This window comes from Homarus americanus, unplaced genomic scaffold (assembly GCF_018991925.1).
Source record: "Homarus americanus isolate GMGI-L3 unplaced genomic scaffold, GMGI_Hamer_2.0 scaffold56910, whole genome shotgun sequence".
Lineage (NCBI taxonomy): Eukaryota > Metazoa > Arthropoda > Malacostraca > Decapoda > Nephropidae > Homarus > Homarus americanus.
In genome coordinates, this window is record NW_024750825.1 from 868,419 (window position 1) to 893,424 (window position 25,006).

The 25,006-nt window shown below is 36.9% G+C and overlaps 1 protein-coding gene across 1 annotated transcript in view; it reads right to left on the reverse strand.

The window, feature by feature from the left end:
* Nucleotides 1–5,053: 5,053 nt before the first annotated feature.
* LOC121854215 (G-protein coupled receptor GRL101-like) overlaps nucleotides 5,054–25,006 on the reverse strand; it is a 121,192-nt gene continuing 101,239 nt past the window's right edge. The window contains exons 13-26 of the mRNA XM_042348722.1: nucleotides 19,806–19,925; nucleotides 18,808–18,919; nucleotides 17,228–17,302; nucleotides 16,759–16,902; nucleotides 15,624–15,695; nucleotides 14,713–14,784; nucleotides 14,346–14,417; nucleotides 13,266–13,337; nucleotides 11,643–11,841; nucleotides 10,886–11,084; nucleotides 9,341–9,580; nucleotides 8,013–8,236; nucleotides 7,340–7,493; nucleotides 5,054–6,283 (exon numbers count right to left, since the gene is read on the reverse strand). Of these exons, the coding sequence (XP_042204656.1) occupies nucleotides 5,919–6,283; nucleotides 7,340–7,493; nucleotides 8,013–8,236; nucleotides 9,341–9,580; nucleotides 10,886–11,084; nucleotides 11,643–11,841; nucleotides 13,266–13,337; nucleotides 14,346–14,417; nucleotides 14,713–14,784; nucleotides 15,624–15,695; nucleotides 16,759–16,902; nucleotides 17,228–17,302; nucleotides 18,808–18,919; nucleotides 19,806–19,925 (2,120 nt within the window). The 3' untranslated portion in view covers nucleotides 5,054–5,918. The remainder of the gene's footprint in view (nucleotides 6,284–7,339; nucleotides 7,494–8,012; nucleotides 8,237–9,340; nucleotides 9,581–10,885; nucleotides 11,085–11,642; nucleotides 11,842–13,265; nucleotides 13,338–14,345; nucleotides 14,418–14,712; nucleotides 14,785–15,623; nucleotides 15,696–16,758; nucleotides 16,903–17,227; nucleotides 17,303–18,807; nucleotides 18,920–19,805; nucleotides 19,926–25,006) is intronic.

Consider the following 25,006-nt stretch of genomic DNA (forward strand, 5'->3'; position numbering starts at 1 on the left):
ATACATCACACACCGTCTGCCAGTGTTGGGCCCCCAGCAGGACCAGGAACACATACATCACACACCGTCTGCCAGTGTTGGCCCCCAGCAGCACCAGGAACACATACATCACACACCAGATTTCCCTTTAGTGCACTTTGGTGGAGGAGCGTCAGTTAGTTTGCGATATAGTGTGCACCAGAGACCACCAATAACAAATTGTTCTCACACTCTACACTTGTTTCATGGTCGACACTAACACCACCAAGCTCTTGTGAATCAAACCCCACGTTAGCAGTTGATTACTTATTATTATTATTATTATTATTATTATTATTATTATCATCATTATTATTATTATTATTAATTTTTGTTACCGAAGCTTCGAGTGTTGTATGGATGGACGTGTTGATGGGGCTTGGGGTAAGGTTGGTTTTGTGAGGTAACAGTGATAAACTAGATAGAAAAGATAAGGCCGTATTGAAGTTTGAGTATATCATAGTGATACGGACCGGATACACTGGTTAGGAAGGTAATAAACGAGAAGCATGTAGGAATTTAATTATGTTCTTAATTTTCGATCATTCGCGCCAGTTGGAAAAAAATATTTAAAGTGCGAAAAGATCGACATTCACTAAGAAAGACACACGTGCTCAGATGTTACTCTCTGGTGTTGAGAAGCTTTCAAAAACTTTCTTCGATCTGTTAATGGACTTGGACGGTCGACGCGCCTGACAGCACAAAGTAGCCTTAAAGTTTCTCCCCTTTACTCTGTCTTATATCCCGTCATTTTGATTTTTGTCGTTCATGCGGATAATAATGTAGTCTTCACTGTCCATATGATTATGTGTTTCAGTCCTCGACAAGAAAGGCTGGATGTTTTTTTATCTGTTTAGTTATGCAATTCATATATAATTATAACATACCGTCTGTGCTTCCCCCCCTGTCATGGTGAACACATCTGTTGGGGAATCTCTACTTCACCAAGAACATAACTTCTCCTTGCTGGAATCTTAATATAAACCAATCTGTTCGTAATTTGACCTAATCCAGTCTAAGATAGCTTAACATAATTTGCTTGCTACCAAACCTAACCTAACTTAACATTAACTGCTCGCAACCTAATCTAACATAACCGAACCTAGACTATTTTTAAACGAATCAAACCTCATTACCCAGTTCAAGCCAAACTATAAGTACCTATTCTATCCTGAACTGATTTTAAGGTAACCTCACCTACCTTTAAGTAACCTAACATAACTTAACCAATCTTCAACTTATTCATATTTAACTTAACCAATACTTTTCTTTATTATGAATATTAGGGTCTGGTTCAGGGTTTGGGTTAAATTTGGCACACAGATCATTTGTGGATATGACTTCGCCTACGTATCATATACTTTCTGTATATGACGTAAGAAAAAATAAAATAAGCTACCATGCTTATTTCACGGAGTTATAAGATGAAATTTATCGTCTGAAAATGGTTCCACCTACCATTAGTTGGCACCTCACTCGAGCACAAAGCTACTTTGTATGCAGGTTTCATCATTTAGTTGATTCAGTTTTTAATTAAGTTCTCACGGTAAGAGGATCCTTGGGGAAGGTGAGGGGGCGAATGGAAGAAGGAATCCTGTTAGGGTTTATACAGCTCGCCTAAATTGACCTGTCAACTAAGCTCCACCCAGTTTTGACGACCCTGGCAATTATTACAGTTTTTAGAAGTTAATTGGATGTTGCATGCTAAGTGTGTCAACGATGCCACATTTGTCTAATTGGTGGGCATTACTTTCTATTCAGTGGCGTTTCTTCACGTTAAAACATATCTCTCAGCTGAAAAAAAAATTCTTTATAAAAGACAGTGGACATACAAAAGTGGCCATAACCTTACCGCTGTGTCAGGTTGTTTCTTTAGTAACCAACAACCACTCAAATTCTCTGAATCGTAATGGTTGCTAAGGACGCCAAAAGTGGGTGGAGCTTAATTAATTGATCCATTCGCTGATGAAAATTCTAACCCTTCTGGTCGCGTTACAATTTCCTCTTAAGAAAAATACAAGTTGATTGCACTCTTTGGATGTATGCTTTCTCTTTGTCAAGGGTGACACTGATGTACCATTTTTCATCTCAAGGGTGACACCATTGACGGCTTTTACTGCTGTGACTCTTCTCTGTCACGTAAGACATTGCCCCTTCTCACATACATGTGAATCTGCCCCTTTCATATCTGACTATGTACCTACTCATTCAGATGTGACACATTTTCTTTTCTCACGTATGACACCATTTAGCGGCAATAATACCATCACAGCGATAAAATCTTGTAGAATTTTGGGTAAATATCAATTTGGTGAAAAAATAGACTTTTAAGCGGCAAATACTTTTGGCGTCGGAATAATAATGACAGGGACATAATTTGGGCAGGGAAGCACGCATTTAGCAGGCATATACATTTTGGTAGGAGTAATGATTTCCGCTGGTATACTGCCCTTTTGTGTGGTCAGTAATCCTTAGGGGGTACTTAACTTACTTCTTAACTTAAGGTCGCTGCCATCAAACCACCAGACAGTATGTGGGGTGTTCTTTAGGTAGCTGGCAGAGCAATCCAGTCACTGTGACTTCGTGTTTTTCATTAATCAAGTTGAGAGTGTAAGGTATTAAGAAATAGCAGAGTCTCGGAGGTACATGATTGAAAGAAAACGGAGACCTCAGGCGTCCTGAAGTAATAAGAAAATGGACGCTCAACTGGGGAACTCAATAAAGAAGTTACAACCACATGTTTTATGGGTTATTCAACGTAATATGAATCGTCTGATTTTACGTGAACTAACATGTATGACCGTGGTCAGTTCGTGTGTGTGTGTGTGTGTGTGTGTGTGTGTGTGTGTGTGTGGGCGCGCGCGCGCGCAGGTAATTGAACACATAAAATTCCACTGACTGTAAGATGGATGTCGTTCACGTGAGGGATGTTTTATGTACGGTACCCATCATTAGGAAATGCGTTTACAGGGACTCATCAGGTTTTGTGCATTGTGGCAGCCCTGTGTTTGTTTACATTCGACAGACTCAATGTAACGATTTGTGGAATGTTTATATGACAAGGCCCTTGTAAAGGCACGAGTGAAGGGGGCAGTGCCATATGAGATCTAACCCAGTCAAGAAACTGATCGTGATTATCATTGTACGGTACATGTGCTCTTATTCTTCATTCTTAATCATTGTGGGAGAAACCTTTCACATCACAATTCATGGTTTCCTTGTAGACGTGATGTCTACATGGAAACTATGAAGGTTTATTACAATTTCCATTGTTCCTGTGTATTTCATCCATTTTTTTCTGTAAAATTCTTGCCTTAATTATTAATTCTCGTATTTTTTTCGTCCATATTTCCCAGAATTTTCACTTTTCCTTTGCGTTTTCTCTTGTGCACCTTCTTCATATTGTTTTCATTTATGAATGCTTTTCGCACATAATTTTCTCTTTTCATCTACATTTTTTCTTGTATAATTTTCGCCTTTGTTTATTCAGCTTCTCCTTTCCGTTCTATTTTATTCATTTTGCTGTCACAATATTTGCCCTTTAATTTAAGGTTATTTAGTCCTGGTCCTGGAGGTATGATGTATCCCTCATGATTTTTTATTTTTCTGATCAGAAGTCATCGAAAAAAACTTTACTGTTTCTCGATGAAGGTGAATTTTGACATAATGGTCAAAGTTGAACGGTAAATATGTAAATAACGTCGGCGTCAGGGCCACATAGAATATTATCTTGTAGGAGAGAAGCAACAAAGCGATACAGTAATGATTTTTTAATTCAGATAAAAAATATTCTTGGCGCACACATTACTTTTCTCGAAATGGCAGTGTCGTATAAGGTGAAGGGAAAACTTAGGATAAATGGCTTGGCCCTCTAGTTGCTACTGTACCTGCATGATAAACGTTTTCTATCATAATATGTATGTACTAGAGAAAACGAAGTAATTTTAAGTACTACTAAAAGACTGGTCAGCCTTTTATTATCTCTCGTCTCATTTACTGTATTATTGTCATCACTCCTTTGCTTGTTTTAGATGAAATGCCTTTTGTAACATTCATTGCCTAGTGTTAACAAAGAATTAAACTAGAGAATGTAGAGAAAACCTGCGATGTACAATTAGTCTTAGTAATATCCTGTCAGTGCATAATTATTTTTAAAGAATTTACGGTAGCTTTACAAGGTTTTGGAATTATTCTTAAAAATTTATATTCAACAAAATTATGAAGTTTTGTAGAATAACATTATTTTATGAATTATTTTTGGATAAAAGACCAGGTCCCATCTAATAATGGTCTACCCCCCAAATAATGAATTAATGAAAATATTACTATTTTCTTTTACATCGGCAATAGAAGAAAACGATTCAAATGTATGGTTTCCTAAAGAAAAGTTGACGCTCATATTTAAACTTTTTTTCTTATTTTGGTATAAAGAACTCCATGTAGCAGATGCTGAACAAAGTAAGAACCTTTTGATTGTAATTAACGTTTTGTGAGATGTAAGTGTCACCTTTCCTTAGTTATTTTCACACTTCACTAGTTTTCAGGTCCCGAATATATTGTTCATATCATATACATTATTTTCTTTGTGGGACGCAGTATCGGGCGGATGTGTGAGGAAAAATACTCCCAGTGGTGGAAGACCGCAATGAGTGGAAGTACGCTCGTCACAAAAAAGTTCTCGAACAGCTGAGCATGACAGATTTCAAAATAAGCACGATGGCTCGTGTCATCTCAGAATGGCTGGTATGCCTGGTTGCGAAGTGACTCCTTATTTCTTATTGATATATGTTACTAATGTGTATGGTATTTACAGGTGAAAAGTTGTAATTAAATAAAACTTCATCAGATTTTTCGTTCGTTTTGTCATATTGTATGACTCTTAGAGCGTTCGAGAACTTTTTTGGGCGAGTTTACGTAGTGATTGTTTCAGGTTACTGGAAAGTGGCGGGGTGATAAGGTAGAAATAAATTAAACCAATATCCGAGTATTTTTATATAAGAACATACATAAATACAACAAAGTAATAATGTGTCTGTTTAATATTTATTTCTTAATTGGAGACTGTATGGACAAAGGTACATAAAAATATACAAGTATACTGCACACAAAATAATAATACAATAATATCAGATCTTGAGTTTAATTGTATCAACAGTGAGATCTATTAGTTTGTAACAGTTATTGAAATATACCTATTTAATTTGGCCATCATATACATTAGTGAAGACAAGAATGGATGAGCCTTTTGAGAGATAGCATTCCTAAAATTGTGCTTGATTTGAATACTCAGAAAATGCTTTTTCAGGGCACTTTCGAACCCATCTACATATTGGAACATTATTACAGTAGATGTTGTGATAAAGATTCTTTCATTTTTGAAAGTAAGTGAAAATTTTTATCTCCCGCTTCAATATTACCTATTACAAATTTTACCAACGTTAATAAAGTATTTATTAAAATAATCTGCAATATCAACCAGCTCTGTTTATGCTTTTAAAATTTGAAAGAAACGCATCACCTACTGAATGACTCTCCATGTCTAATGAGTTTCTTTGCATATTTCCTTTGGAGCACGTTTCTCTTGTTAAATCTTTGATATCTGAGGGCATATATGATTTAGAAAAAATGTGTGTACCTCGGCCTAAAAAAAAAGAAGGGCATTTATTTTGTGTTCTTTACCTTCAGTCGCATGGCCATTCTACCCCCAAAAGCATATAAATAACAAAAACTTCGAAAATCGGCTTTTGGTAAGGTTAAATGAAAGGTATGTGCGATGAATAATATGGTGTATAGAGTACTCATAAAATAAAGAATATACATTCTTCAGTACATAGTAAATGTACCTAATAGAAAATGGTTATTGCTTAATTTTCTTTAAGCAAATAGAAACTTTGTAACTTTTAATCGTAACGGTTGTCGGAGGGATTCTTCTTTCGATTGTGTTTACGACTTAACGCCTTTTTGGTGCCAGGAGTGGTGGTAGTGAGCTCTTTCAGGGGCACCAGCTCCAATGCCCCAGAATCAGTTTCCTCTTGAAAAACTTCTGATGACAAAGATTTCTGTGGATACTGAGGTGCTTGGATACTCTCATCACCATTTAGTGTGGGTGGCAGAGAATCTTCCGAACCGTTGATGGCCACCTTTCTGTCCCCGAGAGGAGACTTATGGGTGACGTTTAGTATTCGAAGATCATTGTCACCCTGTTGGGCAATATCCGTCACGTCTGTCGCCATGCGGGTCTTGTATGAAGACGCCAGACGGGACCCTGCCAGGAGTAACACGTCTTTATTATGCTTAGGTTATAACAGCTTACTCAAATCCATTGCATTATATACAGTAGATGACAAAACAGTGGCATCACGTGTAGTAATGATAAAATATAGTATATGGTATACTTTATCATCGGTACATGTGATGGCAATGTTTCTCTCTCTTATATTTATATATATATATATATATATATATATATATATATATATATATATATATATATATATATATATATATATATATATATATATATATATATATATATAATATTCATGTACACGTTGAATAATGATCCTACGATGCAATCTGCCAGTTACAAAGTTTAGTTTTAAGTATCTCTTCTGTAAAATTAAAAGTAGGGTAATTGCACCATTTCCAACTTAGAGTAATTTCCACAAATATTGGAAATAATTGGAAAACCTTTATTAATTTGTGCCCTTCCTTTTGTCATGATATCGATGGCTCTACTAATTTTATTGGTGTTCTCCTGCTTTTAACCCTTTCATGGGCAGGGGTTTCTCTCAGCTGAATAAGTTGCTTAGCTGAATAAGTTGCTTCGTGGGACAGTACGAGTCACCTAACGTGGGAGATTGTCCAGCTCATCTTCCGAGATGCCCTACGTTTATATAATCTACCCACATGGTGTGTGTGTGTGTGTATGTGGTTATTTGGGGTGATTGGTTGGATATTTGTAAGGGTGTGGGGGCTGTATTTTCGGGATTAGGAGTGAGTGGAGGGAGGTGCGTGTGGTTGTACGACACGCTGAATAGCGATAGTGTCAAGATTTTTTTCTCGAAAATTCAACAAGTCATCACACCTAAACACCCCAGGTGATTCCACGTTACCACACCTCGACAAACCACTTCTTTCTTTGTTATGTATAATCTGATATTTAAAGAAACTAGCCTACTCGTTTAAAATAGCGCGGAAGAGTTTCTGGTGAAGGTGTGAGGTTTGCCTGGTGAAGAGGTAGAGGAATATGGTAGCTGTAAACATTAAACTATCCATGCCGGCCTTATGCGGAGGTAAAGGTGTAGTTGCAGTTGCTGACCTGATACTGCTGATGCTGATCTCTTGTGTTTGCTGGTAACACCCTGCCGCAGGTAGTTAAGTCTCTTCCTAACCGGTGCTGTCGAGAGCGTGAACAACACTGGGTTGATTGCAGCATTCAGTGGCAAAACAAATACCGCTATCCACGAAAACACCTATAGTGGAGAAAACCAAAGTCCAGATTACTCCATGCTAGAAATTAAGACAATTACGAACAACATTTTTCATATCATCACACTATTAACAGCATAAAAAGGTGAACCGATGAAGTAGTAGTAACAGGACAACTTATGAAAGACTCACAGGTGTAAGGAAAAGGTGGACGATGAAAATAAAAGAATTAGTAATATTTTTATTGTGTAATTTGGGCGTTGTCAGTCGCTTACTCAATCAGAATATGAATAGTGACAATCATCTCTACTAATATTATTTGAACAAGTTCACCTTACCTCACTTAATTCCAATGCTATACATTCCACCTTAAGATTGTCCTCTCATTCCAAGTTCCTAATTTGTGTTTATGCCAACCTAATACTTAGCTTTTCGCGTTATTGAACAATGTCGGTTTGGTTTGGTTCAAAGAAAACTTGCTAGTTTATCGTGACACGTTGCTTGCAAGTACAGGGGTCATCACATTTGCATTGCCTATCCATGCCAAACAAGGTTATTATTACCTTCGGTGGGATGGTGATTCCACAGAGGGAAGCAATACCCAGGAAGATGATGGGGAGCCAACAAGCAGCGTCCGTAGCCACGATCATTGTCATTCTCTTCGCCATGCCTCCATCACTTCCACGGGTTTCAGTGCTCGTCCTTGCTGCTGTGTGTGTGTCCCTTGCCGCCACGTACATGAACACGTAACTCACGGCGATCACCCCGAATGACAACAAGTTTAGAACTGTAAAGTACATCCATTATTTCAAGATTTGGGAGTGTTGGTTTGGAAAACGTTTAGTGGCCATGACTAAAAATTTAAAGAAGGTAATTCCCAGAACGACGGTGGATTATCCAGGATTAAATCGAGAAATTGAAGCATTTAATCAGAAGTTCTGAGTAATTCTCATAATATCTTTTAAAACATTTCTTTGTAGAGATCACTCTGTTTTATGGAGAAGTAAAATATTACTAAAAACACAGTGAAGACTAAGCTTAAACCTTGAAAAAAAAAAGTGTCTTCAATTCCGGAAAATTTACCATTGTTGAACATATATTGCAACATCACCAGGAAGTTACCTTATAAACATTACTCTTTGCCCCACCAAATATGTTTTGGCTATATTGACCGCGGAAAATAATTTTTTGGGAAAAGTTATAAATCTGGATGACAACCTGAACTGGTTATAACTGTATAAGATATGATTAAGCGCATTGACTATATATGTGGATAATTTGGTTAAGAATTTCATCAATTCCGTTATTTTCGTTAATAGTTACCAAGCTTGCAGAAACGTTGACCAAAAATGAGAGAAGAATACGGAGCAAAAGAGAAATAATGAAGATTGAGATGAGGTGAGCAAATAAAGAGACCCAACAAATATAGAGATGTTTCTCAACCTCCTCCTTCTCTGTTTCTTTCTATCTTCTCCATCCTTCCCATACTACCTGTGCCATAATTAGATTGATGGAGACGAAAGAAGCTAGACTCATTCCAGTGTGCCCTCTATTGTCACGTCATTCATAATCAAAGGTCTCGGTTTTACTTGTCTTTAGTGTGGAGTACTGTAAGACGAGCCTTGTCAATACCCGTGTCATTTTGATATTAAGTTTTATTCAACATTAACTCTCTACTACTATTAATAATGTTGAAATTATCATATTCATATGAGACGAATTATATTTCCTTAATCCTGCAACCATGAGACAAAATCTTGATTATTACCACTTCAGGGAAAAGCGGAATGATACCTCAACATTCTAACGATTGCCAAAGAAAAAGGTAAATTAACACAGTGAAACTCATCACATAACTACCTGTTGTGTGGGAAAGTTAGTAATGACTTACCAAGAAAGATGAAGACGGCGTACTCCCATCCGTTAGGCTTCTCATTAGTGATGTGTAACGCCAGGCAGACACCCGAACGACCGTAGAAATTATTGAAGTACTCGAGATGTGTTAGAGGGAGTGCGGACAGGAACCCCACCAACACCCAAACAGCAGCCATTACCGAGCGCGTTACGCTACCCTTCACCCGCCGCACACCGAAGGGAAACTTTATGACGATTAGTCGGTCCACGGTGATGACTGGTGAAGACACATTCAGAGCAGGAGTAACAGAAAAAAATATATACTAATATATATATATATATATATATATATATATATATATATATATATATATATATATATATATATATATATATATACTAATAAATATATATATATATATATATAATTTAGTACAAGGGAAAACTTATTTTATTAAGCAGTCTTGTGACTTGCAAAGCAAATGATTCTTTCAACATCTTTCACACAACAAACCACTATTTTCGTTGTCGTTTTTACTATACTCTTTTAAATTGAGTTGATTGCTATACTCAAACCTTGAACCACCTGCGTGTGTAGGTTACAGTGCAATAGTAATTGTGCGTTATACTGCATGCATATTGGTGACTGTGCATGTTCTTACTTCTATAATAGTGACTTAGGTGGGTGTATGCTTATGTGATAGAATGGACACAGTTTTAATAATATGTTATTACTGGAGATATAGTTACAATATGTGGTAATGCGTGAGGGATAACAATTATGTATTATTATCGAAGGGTAGTAACTATACGGTCAGTTTCGTGAGAAACGGTAACTGCTTTTACGTATATGAGGGAGGATGACGTTATACAGTAACTTATGAAGGCTGGTGACTATATTACTTATTGAAGGATAGTGACTAGTTGCTTAAATGTGAGGGACGGCATCACCTAGTTTGATATTGCGGATAAAAAGTATATTATATTATATATCTCAAATTGGTCAATTAGAGTTGAGAAGTTCACGCTATTCATTGATTAAGATGATAAATTAGTATTCCGCTTCCCAGTAAACTCATGACATTGATGGAATATTTTTATGGAAATATATTGTCTTGACCTTGTGTAGACAAAAGGAAAGTGCTCCTTGAGATTCCACTACGCTCAGCCTCATAGTATATTGTGCACTTGTTATAATTTTATGAAGTAAATCAACATATCTTGAAGGTAAGTGCAGATGCTAACATAGCTTGGGCAGGTAAGAATTTAGCTTCCACTGCGTCCCTTCGGTAGTGTTAAAATATTTGGTCCTTAAGTTACCTCTTGCCATGGCTTTAACCCCAGATAAACCTCTTCCCGTTGCTGTGGCTACTGCTGCATCAGTATCAGCCAACGTTAAGCATTTAGTAAAACCCCGAGCACAGCAGGAAGTAAACGGTCTGTTCCTAACAAACTCTACAATGTCAAGTAAACATACAGCTTATAATATGACAGCAATATTTAGTACAAATTTAGATTCTTAGTTGGTTTGCAGTATCATGTAAACATCCGACCTCTAATTTGACATATAGCATTTACCTACCTGTTAAAGTGAAGACTGAGAGCTCGGAAGAGAAAGTGCTTATGAAGCCGGCCAGTCGACAGAGAGAAGAGGTCCTCCAGGCGAGCTCGTAAGCAGCATACACTCCTCGGTACTGTAGATCCACGACTGCCACGATTATCAGGTACACCCCCATCAGAAAGTCACCCACGCCCAGGTTCACGATGAGGAATGAGTGCATCTGGTGGAGAGGTCGATACACCTTGTTAAAGGTTAACTATGTCAATGGGAGTCCAACTCCACTAAGAGAGATCATAATTATTTCTTGCAATGTTTGCATGTGTTGGCGTTAATGTCATAATTTGATAGACTGGTTAGCTTATGTTGGAGAAGTTAAAGGCGTCGGAGTTGTCACCTGTGTTGGAGATATCATTCGTGTGAGAGAAGTTAGATTTGTTGGAGGGATTAGGTGTGTTTGAGACGTCACTTACAATGGGAGGTCATATCTGCTGGAGGGCGGGGGAGTCAACCCTATTAGAGGAATCATGAATTTCGGAGAAGTTTAGCCCTGTTGTAAATGTTACACGATTGGGAGGTTAATCCTCTTTGGGAGGGACTGTGTGTGTTGTAGAGGTCACCCACGTCTCTCGCCTATGTGAGACCACCAACATGGCCCTTCACCCACGAGTAACAACGATCAGGGTCCTTCACGTATGTATGGCCATTATCCTCCCCCGTGATGCCACTGCCAGGATAAGTTGTGTGAGTTCAGAAAGTTTCAACAACTGAGAAAGGTCACCTTATTGCCACTAGAGTAGATGCTCCTCCAGATGATGACAAAAGAGTTGCCGAGGAGAGCTATGAAGCCAAGTATCCAGATGCACACCCGCAACACCAGGTTAGACATGAGGTCCTCGCATGAAGAGAACTCGTCGGCTTCAGGTAAACACTTTTCGACGTGACGAGCTAGACAACACAGACGCCACTCGTCCATCTCCCTGCAGAGGGGACCATGGAGAGTTTGTAGATAAACTGACAGTAGACTCTAAATGAGAAATAATTGTCCCTGTGAGGGAGCTCCATGAGGGGAGTAATTAGCTCACATATATATATATATATATATATATATATATATATATATATATATATATATATATATATATATATATATATATATATATATATATATATATAAAATATGTGTGGGTTTGTGTATGTGGCATTTGGATAAACTGATTTTACAATATAGTGAACAAATAAAACAAGATGCAGGTTCCAGGACGAGGTGACCTGCGTGACGCAAGTAAAAAGATGCATAATTATATTTAGAACCGATTTATTATTATTATTATTATTATTATTATTATTATTGGTATTAATTTTTTTTTGGGGGGGGGGGGTTAAAATAGGCTGAAATGTGGTGGTGCATTGTGAATTTAAAAAGTCATGTTGGAAACCACGTGAGTTTGAAATTATCTCAATTGTAGTTTCACTAACACTGTTTGCAATTGAAATAGTCTTACCATAAATACGTGTGTTGAAATTGCGCGGGATTATTAAAATGCTGCTGCATAGCCGTGCATTACCAGAACGCTCACATATTACTATTTCCTGTGCCCTGGCGCATCAGTTAAATAAGTTTGAAGCATTCCTAAGTCAGGTAGCACTGGCAGTGGTTGTCATGGGAACCGCCTAAACACGATATATGTGGGTCATAATTTTATTTGAATATCTAAAAGCAACTATACTCTAGTTAGCTTTAGGTTCTCTCACGTCGGTCCCTTTCCCGCATCTATAAGGCATGAAGGTATAAAATAATAAAACGTTTTCGTGTAAATTTAATAAGTTGAGAAAGCCAGAGGACAAATTAATATTAAAGTCAGCGAGAATACGGGGATATGTTTTGGGGAAAATAAACGAAATGTAAAGATGGGGAGAAAATGTCGAGCACTTGGTGAATATTGCAGTTAAGAGAGAGAGGTGGAGATATCATGTTTGAATTGTTGAGTAAAGAAGGACGTTAAGTTGAAAAGAGGTAGACTGATACGTGAAGAATGGGGATCACCTAAAAATTCGCATCCCCAGTTTATTACACCTAAAGATTAACCACCTTAATGCAGCCTTGGGGGGATAGGTTAGGTTAGGATACAGTTAATTAGGTTAACATTAAGGTGATTATTTTCAGGTGAAATAGCCTAAGGGGAGCGAAAATTCAGGTGTTTCAAGAACGCTAAGGGACATGTGTAGAGTAAGTTATTAATTAAATGTTACAATATATTAGAGGTTATATTACTGTTGAAGGTGGTGGAATGGATGTGTAGGTAAATAAAGGTTTGGTCTATAAGTAAAGGTGGTGTTTGGGCACGGTAGGGTTGTTCTGGCAGATGGTGGAGGTGGGCTATAGGAAGAACATTGTACTCACAGATGGTGGAGTCTGGGTATGTGGTGAAACATTTTATCATTCAGAGTCTCAAGAGCGTTGTGTTCCAGGTTCCTGTAGGGTAAAGACAAAAAATCAGCTTAGTGTTGATATACAGTAGCTCGATGATTATACTGTATGGTGTGTTGAGTTGTTGTAAGGATTGTGGATGGTTGAAAGGATGGTGAAAACTTTAGATGATTGAAGGTAACTGTGCTGGAAGGTTGAGGGGATGAATGGCTTAAGTGATGGATGGTTAAGATGGAAGGTTGAGGTCGTAGATGGGTGAGGAGATGGAAGGTTAAGAAGACGGAAGTTTAAGATTATGGAAGGTCTAAGGGATAGAAAGTTAAGGTTTGTACCATCTTATAGCCCAACTGGTAATGAAGTTTGTTATTACGAAAAGGTTTTTTTATATGCTTGTATTGGACATCAGTAGCGAATACTACGGAACTAAGGACCCGGATAACGGATGCCATGATTAGTGTGTTTGTTGACACGTTGCACATAATTATTATAGTTTGTTGGCATGAAGATTTTTTTTTTTTTTAGAGTTGGGCTACAAGGTGGTATTGTACAAATTACATGTTTGTATGTCTCTTATTTTTTCATTTATTAACATTATTAAAGATTAAAGGAAGCTCCCATAACATATATGTTTATTGATCCATCTTTTTATTATTATTATTATTATTATTATTATTATTATTATTATTATTATTATTATTATTATTATTTTTAATATTAATATTAATATTATTATTATTATTGTTATTATTATTATTATTATTATTATTATTATTATTATTATTATTATTATTATTATTATTATTATTATTATAAATTATCCATTAGCACAACTTCTACCATAATATCTCTTGACAGCATGAAAAATTCTTTTAATTTTTTAACGTTATTTCACGAGCTGAAAATTGGATAGGAAGGATTACCTTCAAGGCGAAACTTTGATATAAAATCAGGGCTTCAAACTGATGAAAGTGCATAAAACTGTTTGAAATTAAATTTTTTAACTTTCTTCTGTATAAAATTGTGATAAAGAAGTGAGGCTGCCAAATATCTTACAGTTTCTTCAGGTTACGTAGGCCAGTGAAGGTCGACTCATCCAGGAGAGTTATGAAGTTGTAGGAGAGTGTCCTGTAAGGCCGAACAGAAGATGATGGTTAGTGTTTTATATTACGCCTGGACACACACACACACACACACACACACACACACACGCACACACACACACACGCGCATGCACAGATAATTTCATATATATATATATATATATATATATATATATATATATATATATATATATATATATATATATATATATATATATATATATATATAATGTGTGTGTGTGTGTGTGTGTGTGTGTGTGCGGATACTGTATATAAATTCAAAACAGAGAGAGAGAAGATAGCAATACGTAATAACTTACAGTGTGGTGAGGCTGCGAAGACCAACAAATGCTTGGGGAGAGATATAGACGAGACGCTGGTGGCTAAGGTCACTGTGGGCGAGAGACGGTGTGAGTGCTGGTTTGCATCAATTTGAACAATATCCAAAGATTGAGTAATGTACAGTCTCGTTCAAGATTCTTCGAATACTGCTGGAGACAGCTGGCAACTCAAAGCCGTTGGTTTATTAAAGTACGTAGTAAAAATTATGAATAAATGTAAAAGTGATCGGTGATTGGTTACTTCGTTACCCGTTGCTTAATTTAATGGTTGGGCTTTGTTGTTTCGTATTATATTATGCTGGCCTTGAGTTGCCAGCTGTCTCCAGCAGTGTTCGAAAAATTTTGAACGAGACTGTACAAGCCAATAAAAAGTTAAATTTTATTCGTCAGAGGAACATTATCTTGTAAAACTTTTCATATTTGCATTAAATTCGTATATTATAATTTCATTAACATCATGCTTTATGTAGCTAAAAACATGTAAAGTGTTAGGTCGCTATTAGTTATGGGCTCTGGGAAAAAATAAATTGTCTGGGCATCAAACCAGAAATCGGCGGCAAAGTTGTCTGGAAACTCCTTCACCCTCCCCTCCAAGAAACAAAATAAATAAAAAACATCCGGAGAACACCAACAGTGTGGAAACTAAACAAGGTGTAAGCATCTAGGCTATTGGAAATATCAATGACTGCTTGGGGGACTAATGATCCTATCTTGGTAAGCGTCGTTGTTGAGGGAATATCAGTAATCTTCACACTCTCCGTGTGTCTTCTTCCTATTACTACGATGTTTTTGTCTGTGCTATGACAGTTACAGCTTTTTGCAGTTTAGTCAACTGTTACATGAAAAAAAATGAGGATTAACACAAACTTTACGTTAGGAATAGTACTTACAGTGTTGGAAGAGCTCCCAGGCCATAGAAGGCAAGTGGTTTGAGTGAAGCAATCTGGTTACCACCGAGATGCCTGAAATGGTATTTGATAAATATAAGAGGCGGGAAGAGATTAGTGGGGGACTCTGTGTGGTACAAGTGCAAGAATGTTAGTGTGCGTACACCACATTTATGATTATTTGAGAATTAATCGCTCTCATCAACTCGCTTAAAGGGGTACAGCTCCAGCCAGGACAGTTTACCGTTACATTAATACGAAGACTCGGTCTTGCAACTACTTTATTCAGTTTTATTATATAAACTGTATTAATTACATCTAGTCTTGTTTAATCCTGTTTTAGAAGTATGAGCGTTCAAATAAACTTTACTACCTTTAGTTAGATTTAATACAGTGATGCTTATGATGATTTAGTGCAATAGATAACAACAACTGATACATGTGATTTTATATTTTTTGCTGATGTTATAAACCACATAGACTTTACCTTTGATTACATAACATTCCAATATAATCCCTGAACAGTTATGTAAATCTTGTCACTGTGAAGTTTGCCAGCCCATGGCTGAATTTAAATTGTTGCTCAGAAGTGATCAGACATGCTGCCGTCTCTCCTGTGTACGATTCTTCATATGTTAAGATAACATTATGACTAGTTAGCCTAACCAGTGCCATCAAAAGGTACTGTAGACTCCCATATAACTAAAAAATATAAATTATAACTTAATAACTATGCATGAAATGATTGGAGATATTATTAATGATATTTTGTGAATGTTTGATCAATTATAATAGGAAATCGTAGAAAATTAATTGCTCGAAAGTTTGCACAATATATCACCTGATAGTTATTTTCAGAGTGACACGTTGACGAAGAATATACCGGTATTGATATTTTACCGAAGTCGTCTTTGTCCCTTCTAAATGTGATATGGTGATTGTTTTAGATCTTATAATAACCATTTAGGTTTAAAGTTTGGGACAGTTCTAAACATTGTAATAAGGAGCTCCACATTACATACTGAAGCAGTGAAGTAACTACAACGGGGTACTCTGAATATCCTTAGGCTGAGGAAGTAAGAAGAGAATGAACTTGTAATGCCTTTATGTTTTAGAGGCAATTAGAGAAAGTACTCACAGTGACCTGAGGTTGTGAAGGCCATGAAAGGCTCCCTGCACCAGACTAGTGAGGTTGTTCTCACTCAGAATGAGGATGCGGAGGCGCCACAGATGCTTAAATGTTCCATTCATAATGTGTTGGATGTGGTTTCTCGAAAGGTCGCTGCCGGGGAGGAAAACTGATTTAGTTCATGAGGATGAGGGAAGAGGGGCGTGGCGAGTGAAGCTGAGGGAGTAGCGGTATGGTCATTGTTGTTGTGTTGATGGAGGAGAGATGGAATTAGTGATGGTGAGGGAGAAGAGGGAGGAGGGTGGATAGAGGTGCTGAGGGATGATGGGCTTTACTGAAACGTTTTCTTACCAAGGGCATATATATATATATATATATATATATATATATATATATATATATATATATATATATATATATATATATATATATATATTATTAATGGAGAGTTACTCTAAAGTCTAAAAGATGTACTCACAGGTACACGATGCTGTCGTGGCCTTGGATGGGTCTGTCTTGGAGGGTCACATTTAAGTTGTTGTCAGCGAAATTACTGCAAGGGAAGCATAAAATAAATCACAATTGGTACTTGTGTGTGTGTGTGTGTGTGTGTGTGTGTGTGTGTGTGTGTGTGTGTGTGTGTGTGTGTGTGTGTGTGTGTGTGTGTCCTTGCTAATGCAAACATTCCTGTAATGTATGTACTCTATGATTTTCCGGTGAGGTTTAGTTGAAGCCATCCAAACTCCCAAACCGAGACCCCGATTACCTGCTGTCGGGAGCGTATATATATATATATATATATATATATATATATATATATATATATATATATATATATATATATATATATATATATATATATATATATATATATATATATATATATATATACCAAATGTTACACCTATATTTTGGTAAGATTTTTTACCAAAACAAAGACCAAGATAACTATCTGGTTTATGACTGTTGCCTCACACATCCTCACCTTTTCTATCAGCCACAAGATGCTCCCATGATATCATTTAATTATCCTGTGAACTCCCCATCATTCGCACTCTTGGATGTCCATCCCTTTCATCATATGAGTCTTTCAGCCTCTCATTTTACCTTGTTATTGAAGTGCTCTTTTAACTCTTTTTACCATTTTCAATTTGAAAATCTTTGTCTGCTACCCTGGTATTTCTCTTGCCTCCTCATCTCCGCATTTCGGCGTTTCTCGTAATCCTAAATATTACTTCAAGCACATCATTGGGTTACAACATTAATGATTCGTATCATTATAAAAAATCTTGTACAAATCTCCTAGACTTTGGTTATTTACATCCTGTGGTAAAGTGGAACCAAACTTTTCAAAATCTTTTTATGGCATGCTGGTCATGTCTCTATTATTAGTTGACGTATGCAGTTCTGTCTCTGGATATGATATTTAACTTACATCCGTGTTACATCCAGGGTACAGTTGTGCTACTTTGGCCCCAACTTTAAAATCAACTGTTTAAAAATTATACAAAATAATCTTGTTTGAATGTTAATTGCTTCTTTTCGATAGTCTAGTTTACAGCCTCGTTTCATATTTTTAAGCTAAACAAACATCTCGGAGTTGTGAATTCAGTGAGAAAGAAAAATATCTGAACATAAAAAAGTCGAGAAGTGACAAAATACGATAAAATCTGTGTTTCTGTGGGTTCATCAGATTTATAATGCTCACTTATCCAACCAACTCTTATTATCCCTACAACACCAACCACTGTTCTAGCCATCAGTAGTCACCTGTCTAAACACCTGTTCCAACCGGGTGTCTACTGATCAAGTATGTTATAAACCTGTTTAACTACCTTCCTTCCTCATTAACCACCAGTAGAAAAAAAAAGTTGTCCGGCCACCCACCTTTCCAAGACCCTACCAGTTATTCACACCTATCTTATCGTTCCTCCTTCACCTGCTCTGCCATTTTCCACATCTGGCCCTTCAACTAACTGTCCTTGCTCCGCTACCTTCTTTACCTTTCCCATCACTAGTCGTGCCCCACCTCCCACTCTCTGACTCTCATATACTTACAAGCGGTTAATATTGTCCTCAATGTCCGGAAAATGCTGGAGACCGAGACCGGAACAGTCAGCCTCGAGGTGATGGCATCGACACTCTGGCACCTGCCTGGAACACTGAAATGCTGCAACAAAGGAAAATGATTGCCAGCTTAGTCTTTGTTATGTTTGTTATGTATAAAGGCGTTAAATTTTAAAAGGGAATTTCTAGTTACTAATATATATATTGACATATTTAAGATGGAGAATATCTTATGTACCTGCTGAACAAAATGTAAATAAGTGTCTTAAATTAAAGATTTATAGATTTTCTAAATCAAACGATATATTTACTTGTATTGAAAAACACTTCGTAAGTGTTTATGATGGGAAAGAGTCTGACTGACGTGATATCATCGTAATAATAAACTCAATTGGTTAGGTTGTGATAGTTATGTCAAATGACATGTGACCTGACAAATAGTTGTAATTATCACATTTTTTTATTACATTAAATGTATTTCACAGGAACATCACCACGGTTATTCTCTAGTATTCAAACTGTTAACTATTCATTCATTATTCACCATGATTTATGATTTATACTCTGTAAGCTATAATATCCTGGCCACTATTAACGAAACCATTCCCAAATTAAGTAATGTGTTATTGTGGTCAGTGGAATAATATTTTTTCCTTTTTTTTTCAGTAATTGATAAAATTTCGAACGGTTCTGTTTGGTCTGTTTTTTTTTGTATTAAAAAAAAAGGAAAAATAATTATAAATGACCGAATAGTGAGAAATCTGCGTGAGACAAACCTACCAAGGTGTACTGTGCATATATTCGAAAATTAAATATTTATAGGTAAGTTCGCTGGCTACCCCGCATTTTAGACGTTGTGTTGCTTCAAAGCATCTGATTACTCTGAATGAGTCTTTTGAGAGCCGTAGACTACTTTAATCCGAGTAGGTAAGATACCAAACACTGTTTAGCTAGAAACCTATACAGAGAAATAAGTGAATAAGACTCACGGCAGAAATCCTCGTCATCCCACGTCTCGGGACAGTCAATGCTGCCGTCACACTTCTTGGAGGCGTCCAGGCAGGGGCCAGAGCGGCATTTGTACATCCCAGGTGGACACTCCAACGATTCTGTAGAACAAAGAAAATTCAGGGTGAGGCGATGAAGCAGCATGTAACTGACAGACCATGATAATACTAGTTTGGCTCATTATCTAACACACACACACACACACACACACGAGATAGAGAGATTCTCCACCCTTTCAAGCCTTTTTCATTTGATAGGGGATATCCAATATCTAGTGCAAACAACATGTACACCTTTTCCTTTGCTAGAAAACGAAAACAAAACAGGTCTCGTTAATTTCATTACAGCAGAGGCAGCTAGGTTCAAATTCCGACACCCTCTCACTCCTGCGGCTGAAGGAAAGGACTCTATTCTCTTGTGTTGGGGTACTGCCTTTTCCCTGTATATTTTCAATTTAATCTATAAATATCGATTAAATTGTGCATCCTCCATTGATTTAACGATTTTTTCGGCTTCACTGAATGTATAATATAAATACCGAAAATGTTTGTAGTGTGACTGGTTACTGCGTCTGACAAATATCAAATTATTATATGGAAATTCCTTTATTTGCTTTCATATATAGGGTGATGCCCAAGTCACTTTACAGAGAACATTTTGCAATGTACAAATGTTTTCGGTAAAGCGAATTATGTGCTGCCTTTTTTATATAATAAGTTACACTAAAAAGCGGTCCTGTAAAGAATGATTCGATGGAGTACCAGGAAGTTTTTGAAGGCTGGGGAGGGGGGGGGGGTGATGTTCGGCCACTCGGTGAGGTGGTCTGGTTGTAGGGGTGTGCTCCGGTCGGTTGAAATGAATAAACGTGCAAAAGCTTTCTGTCTCACTTTTGGAGGGAGGTAAAGTATACTTATTTCAGTTGTCCACTTCCCTAATGATCACAGGTTGATAACGCTGGTGTGTGGTGAAAAATCGCATCTTGGTCCTGCATGTTGTAGGTCCCGCAATTGCGTGCGCACGCTTGTGTGTGTGTGTGTGTGTGTGTGTGTGTGTGTGTGTTTATACTATAAAGTCTATGATATACTGTGTCATGTTTTAGATTTTTAAAGAGAGTTGTTGGCCACTAGTTATGGTGTGCTGCCGACTATTGGATGCAACACTCGCCTCTTGCCTTAGAGGTCGCTTGTTTGATTACTGAGCACCCCCAGTACACCCAGTTAAAAATGGGAGCCCGACTTTACAAGTTTGAGAAGTGAAGCTGTTCAATTATAATTCCGGTCACACTGTTTTTTTGTGTGCACCGAAGGTACATTGCACACTGTGCTGTATAAAAAATGTCCCTAGCTAGCAATCTTGCCTATGAGACCCACTTTCATTTGTCCAGTTTATATAAGAGCTTTTATTTTTACAGAACGAATAATGTCTTGTATTGTAGATTTAGATTTTTAGATTAGCGGCTAACAATTATAATAGTGAATTATTTCGTATAAAGTGTTCTAATACAAAATATAATGGACGGCTTCAAAGATCACAGTGTATTGCATAAACGGTATCAAATGGCTATGTGGAAGTTTAAGAAGAATAATGACATATCGTCACTAAGGGAGGAACAAATTTAATTATCTATTACTCCACATATGTGTATAAAGAATTTCTTTAACGTGTTACCTGAATCAGAGACAACTGATAAAATGACCAAGAACTCTCTCAAGAATGTTTTGGTAAATTTAACAAGAAGTTTGGAACATGGCCAATAACAAGGAGACTGAAATTCTTTGAAATATTTAGCTATTAGGCTTTGTCTTTCCAAATTTGTGTGGACTCCCTAAAATTCATGAAGGTGATGTACCACTAATACCAATAATGATTCCTTCTCTAGTAAAATAGCTATATGGCTCACTGGTTTGCTATCCCCTTACGTAGGTAGATTTTCCAATTCACAAGCAGAACTCTCGCAGCATTGTATAAATAATTAAGTTCCAAGATTTGACCTGTCAACATGAAAAATTATTATGTTTGGTTGTTGTATCTCTCCATAAATATCTCTGTAGATGATGTTTATAATTTCTAGAAACAAAATTATGTAAGTTTAAAAAAAACTCCCTACGCCAGTATGGAAAATATTTGCTCTTATAAAGCTGTGTCTTTCATCTAATGTTTTCTCTTTTCAAGATTAGATTACTTTGAAAAAGAAAACAGGATGTATCTTGGGTTCTAATTTATCCCCGGTATTGGCCGCGTTATATATTGAATATATTGAGAGTTTCCTTCTAACTCCGATTAAACCCTCTGATAGGAGCTGTTTCAGATATGGGGCCCTTTGATCATATCTATAACTGGTTAATTGGTTTACTCCTCAGTATCAAATCCAAACTGGAATGTCAAGTGGTGGTAACTCCATTTCCTTGGTGTCTTTATTAACGGGGATATTGGAAAATTAAGTTTCAATGTTTATAGAAAACCCAACCATTCAGGATGTTATTTACATTATTTTAGCCACCAGTCGATCCAAGTGAAAATAAATGTTCCTTTAGGATATTTCTGAGGATCCTCTGGATTTGTAGCCCTCATTATCTGGATAAGGAAATTTGCACAGTCAAAATTCAACTTAGAAAATTAAGACACCCAAGTTCCTTCTTAGGTGCGGTGTTGAGTGTGGCTGAAGCAAATTATTACAGTATATCATCTTTCATCACTCATAAACACTTTCACCAAAACCTTCAAATATACCTTACAATTATCCCAAAAGCTCCCTGTTAAATAAGTCACCCAAAAATCAAACCAATATGGTTCTCATTTTCCAAATTATGTTAGAAAAATTATTTTCATCACAAAATAAAAAATGAGGGCAAACCTGGTGTATACACTATGCCTTGTAGTGGTTTTTATAATGTTTTGTGGTCAAACAGAAAGAAACTTATTTGCTTGGTTAACTGGAAATTGAAATGCTACAAGATATACCCAAGGCAATTCAGCTTTATTTAAAAACGTTAGGGAGCTGGGTCATACCACTGACTGGAAAATTTCATTCATAATTGTAACTTTAGAATAATAATAATAGGGTCTGATTTGATTGAAAGCATCCAAATTGATGCCACGTGACACCACTGTAAAATATCCCTCTGTAATTTTTTATTTTTTTATTTATATATACATAAATTACAGTGGAATTGAAAACATAAGTATAATGGGGGAGCAGTACAACCTGGGTTGTACAGTAATAAGGTTGAACAAGAGGACAGAGCTGTCAGGATTATGTCTAGTTGGCAATTATGTTTATTCCAATGGTAAATTACTTATCTATTTACTTGATATTTTCCGATAAAACGGTTTTGATGGTACAATAAAAGCAGGTACTGTAAATATAGTAGGTGTTACAAGAAATATTAATACTTAGACAATAGATATTTTTTAAGAGATGATTTAAAGGAAGGGAGCGTAGTCTTTGCTCGTATGGGTGGGGGTAAGTTGTTCCACACCTTCACACCATGATATTGTATGGAGGTCTGGAACTGAGAGGAGCGCATAGGGGGTGGTCTTAGTAGCTCTGGGTGCCTTAAGTTGTATCTCTGATTATTTCGGAACTGGAAATAATTATTGTTAAGCAAGTGATTGATAGATTTGTAAACAAAGAGGACACAGCAATAGGTGTTAATATCTTCGAATTTTAAAATTTTCAATGTAGCAAATTTTTCGTTTGTGTGATCTGTTTTTTTGAAGCAGGTCATTGTCCGTACAACTCTCTTTTGTACAGTAACCAGAGATTGTGTTTTTGAAGAGCCAGAGGCCCCCCATAGTGTGTGACAGCGTATCAGGTGTTGGTAAACAAGATCATGATAGATTTCTTTCATTGCTGTGAGAGTGAGTGACTGTCGAGTGTGATACACGATACCGCACTGTTTATTGACTTTACTGTGAATGGCTTGTATGTGGTTTCTCCAGTTAAGTTTCTCATCAACAATATCTCCGAGAAATTTAGTATTTTGTTCGCGTTTGAGGACTGTATTACCAAGGTACAGGGGGTCCAAGTCCGGGGGTAAGTTTTTCCTTCTGTGAAAGAGCGTGTAGTGGGTTTTCTCAAGGTTTAAGGTCAGTTTATTACGTATTACCCAGGTCCCGACTTTAGTTAATTCAGTGTCAAAGTTCTCATCAAGGAATAGAGGTCTGAGTTGCTGGCATAGAGATTACTATCGTCTGCAAATAAGTCGTATTTTATGAGTGAGCTGGCGTGGACTATGTCGTTTATGTAAAAAAATAAGTTGGGGACCGAGAATGGATCCTTGAGGGACGCCATACAAAACTGGCGAGGAGTCAGATTGGTGAGTATTATAGCAGACATACTGCATCCTGTTGGACAGATATGAGGTAAACCAATTGTGGGACAGGCCCCTAACTCCGTAATGTTCAAGCTTTGAAAGGAGGATGGTATGGTCGACAGTATCGAAGGATTTAGAGAGGTCCAAGAATATACCGATTGTGAACTGACTGTCATCAAAGGAATTTAAATTGCCATTAGTAAAGGATAGCAGAGCACTCTCAGTCGACCTTCTAGCTCTAAATCCAAACTGGGAGTTTGTAAAGATGTTATTGGCATTGCAGAAGGAATTTAGTCTATTACATGCTAGCTTTTCCCGGATCTTACTCAAGGCTGGGAGGACTTGAAGAGACCTTTGTCCCCAGATTTTTTTATATGCCGGGTAGCAATTTTCAGTTTATCAGGAAGGACACCACTAGTGAAGGAGGAGTTACAAATGTGTAGGAGAACAGGTAGTAATAAGTGGGCTACTTTCTTAATGATGCTCATTGGTATATTGTCTTCGCCTGCTGCTGCATCTTTGGACATTTTTATGATGGCCAGTAATTCATCTGCTGTGACACTTAAGGTTTTATCCGTTTCACGAAATGCATTATGATTTACTTAACTCCTCTTTAACTAGCTAGGAAAATAGGTTTATTGTTTTGAAGTTTAATTGTCAATGTCAATAGAAGGTGTTCAATAAACAAAGAACCTTTAAGAAGTGTTAGAAATTCCCGCCTTTTGGTGTTGAGTAAAACATTGTCATCCTTGTCTTTGGTGTTATTCAGTGATACATTGAGTCCTGAGTGACAACACACCTATCACCCGTTTCCCCGAGTGTCTCAGTTATTACATGTTACTCCTACCCTCCCCCCCCTCCCACTA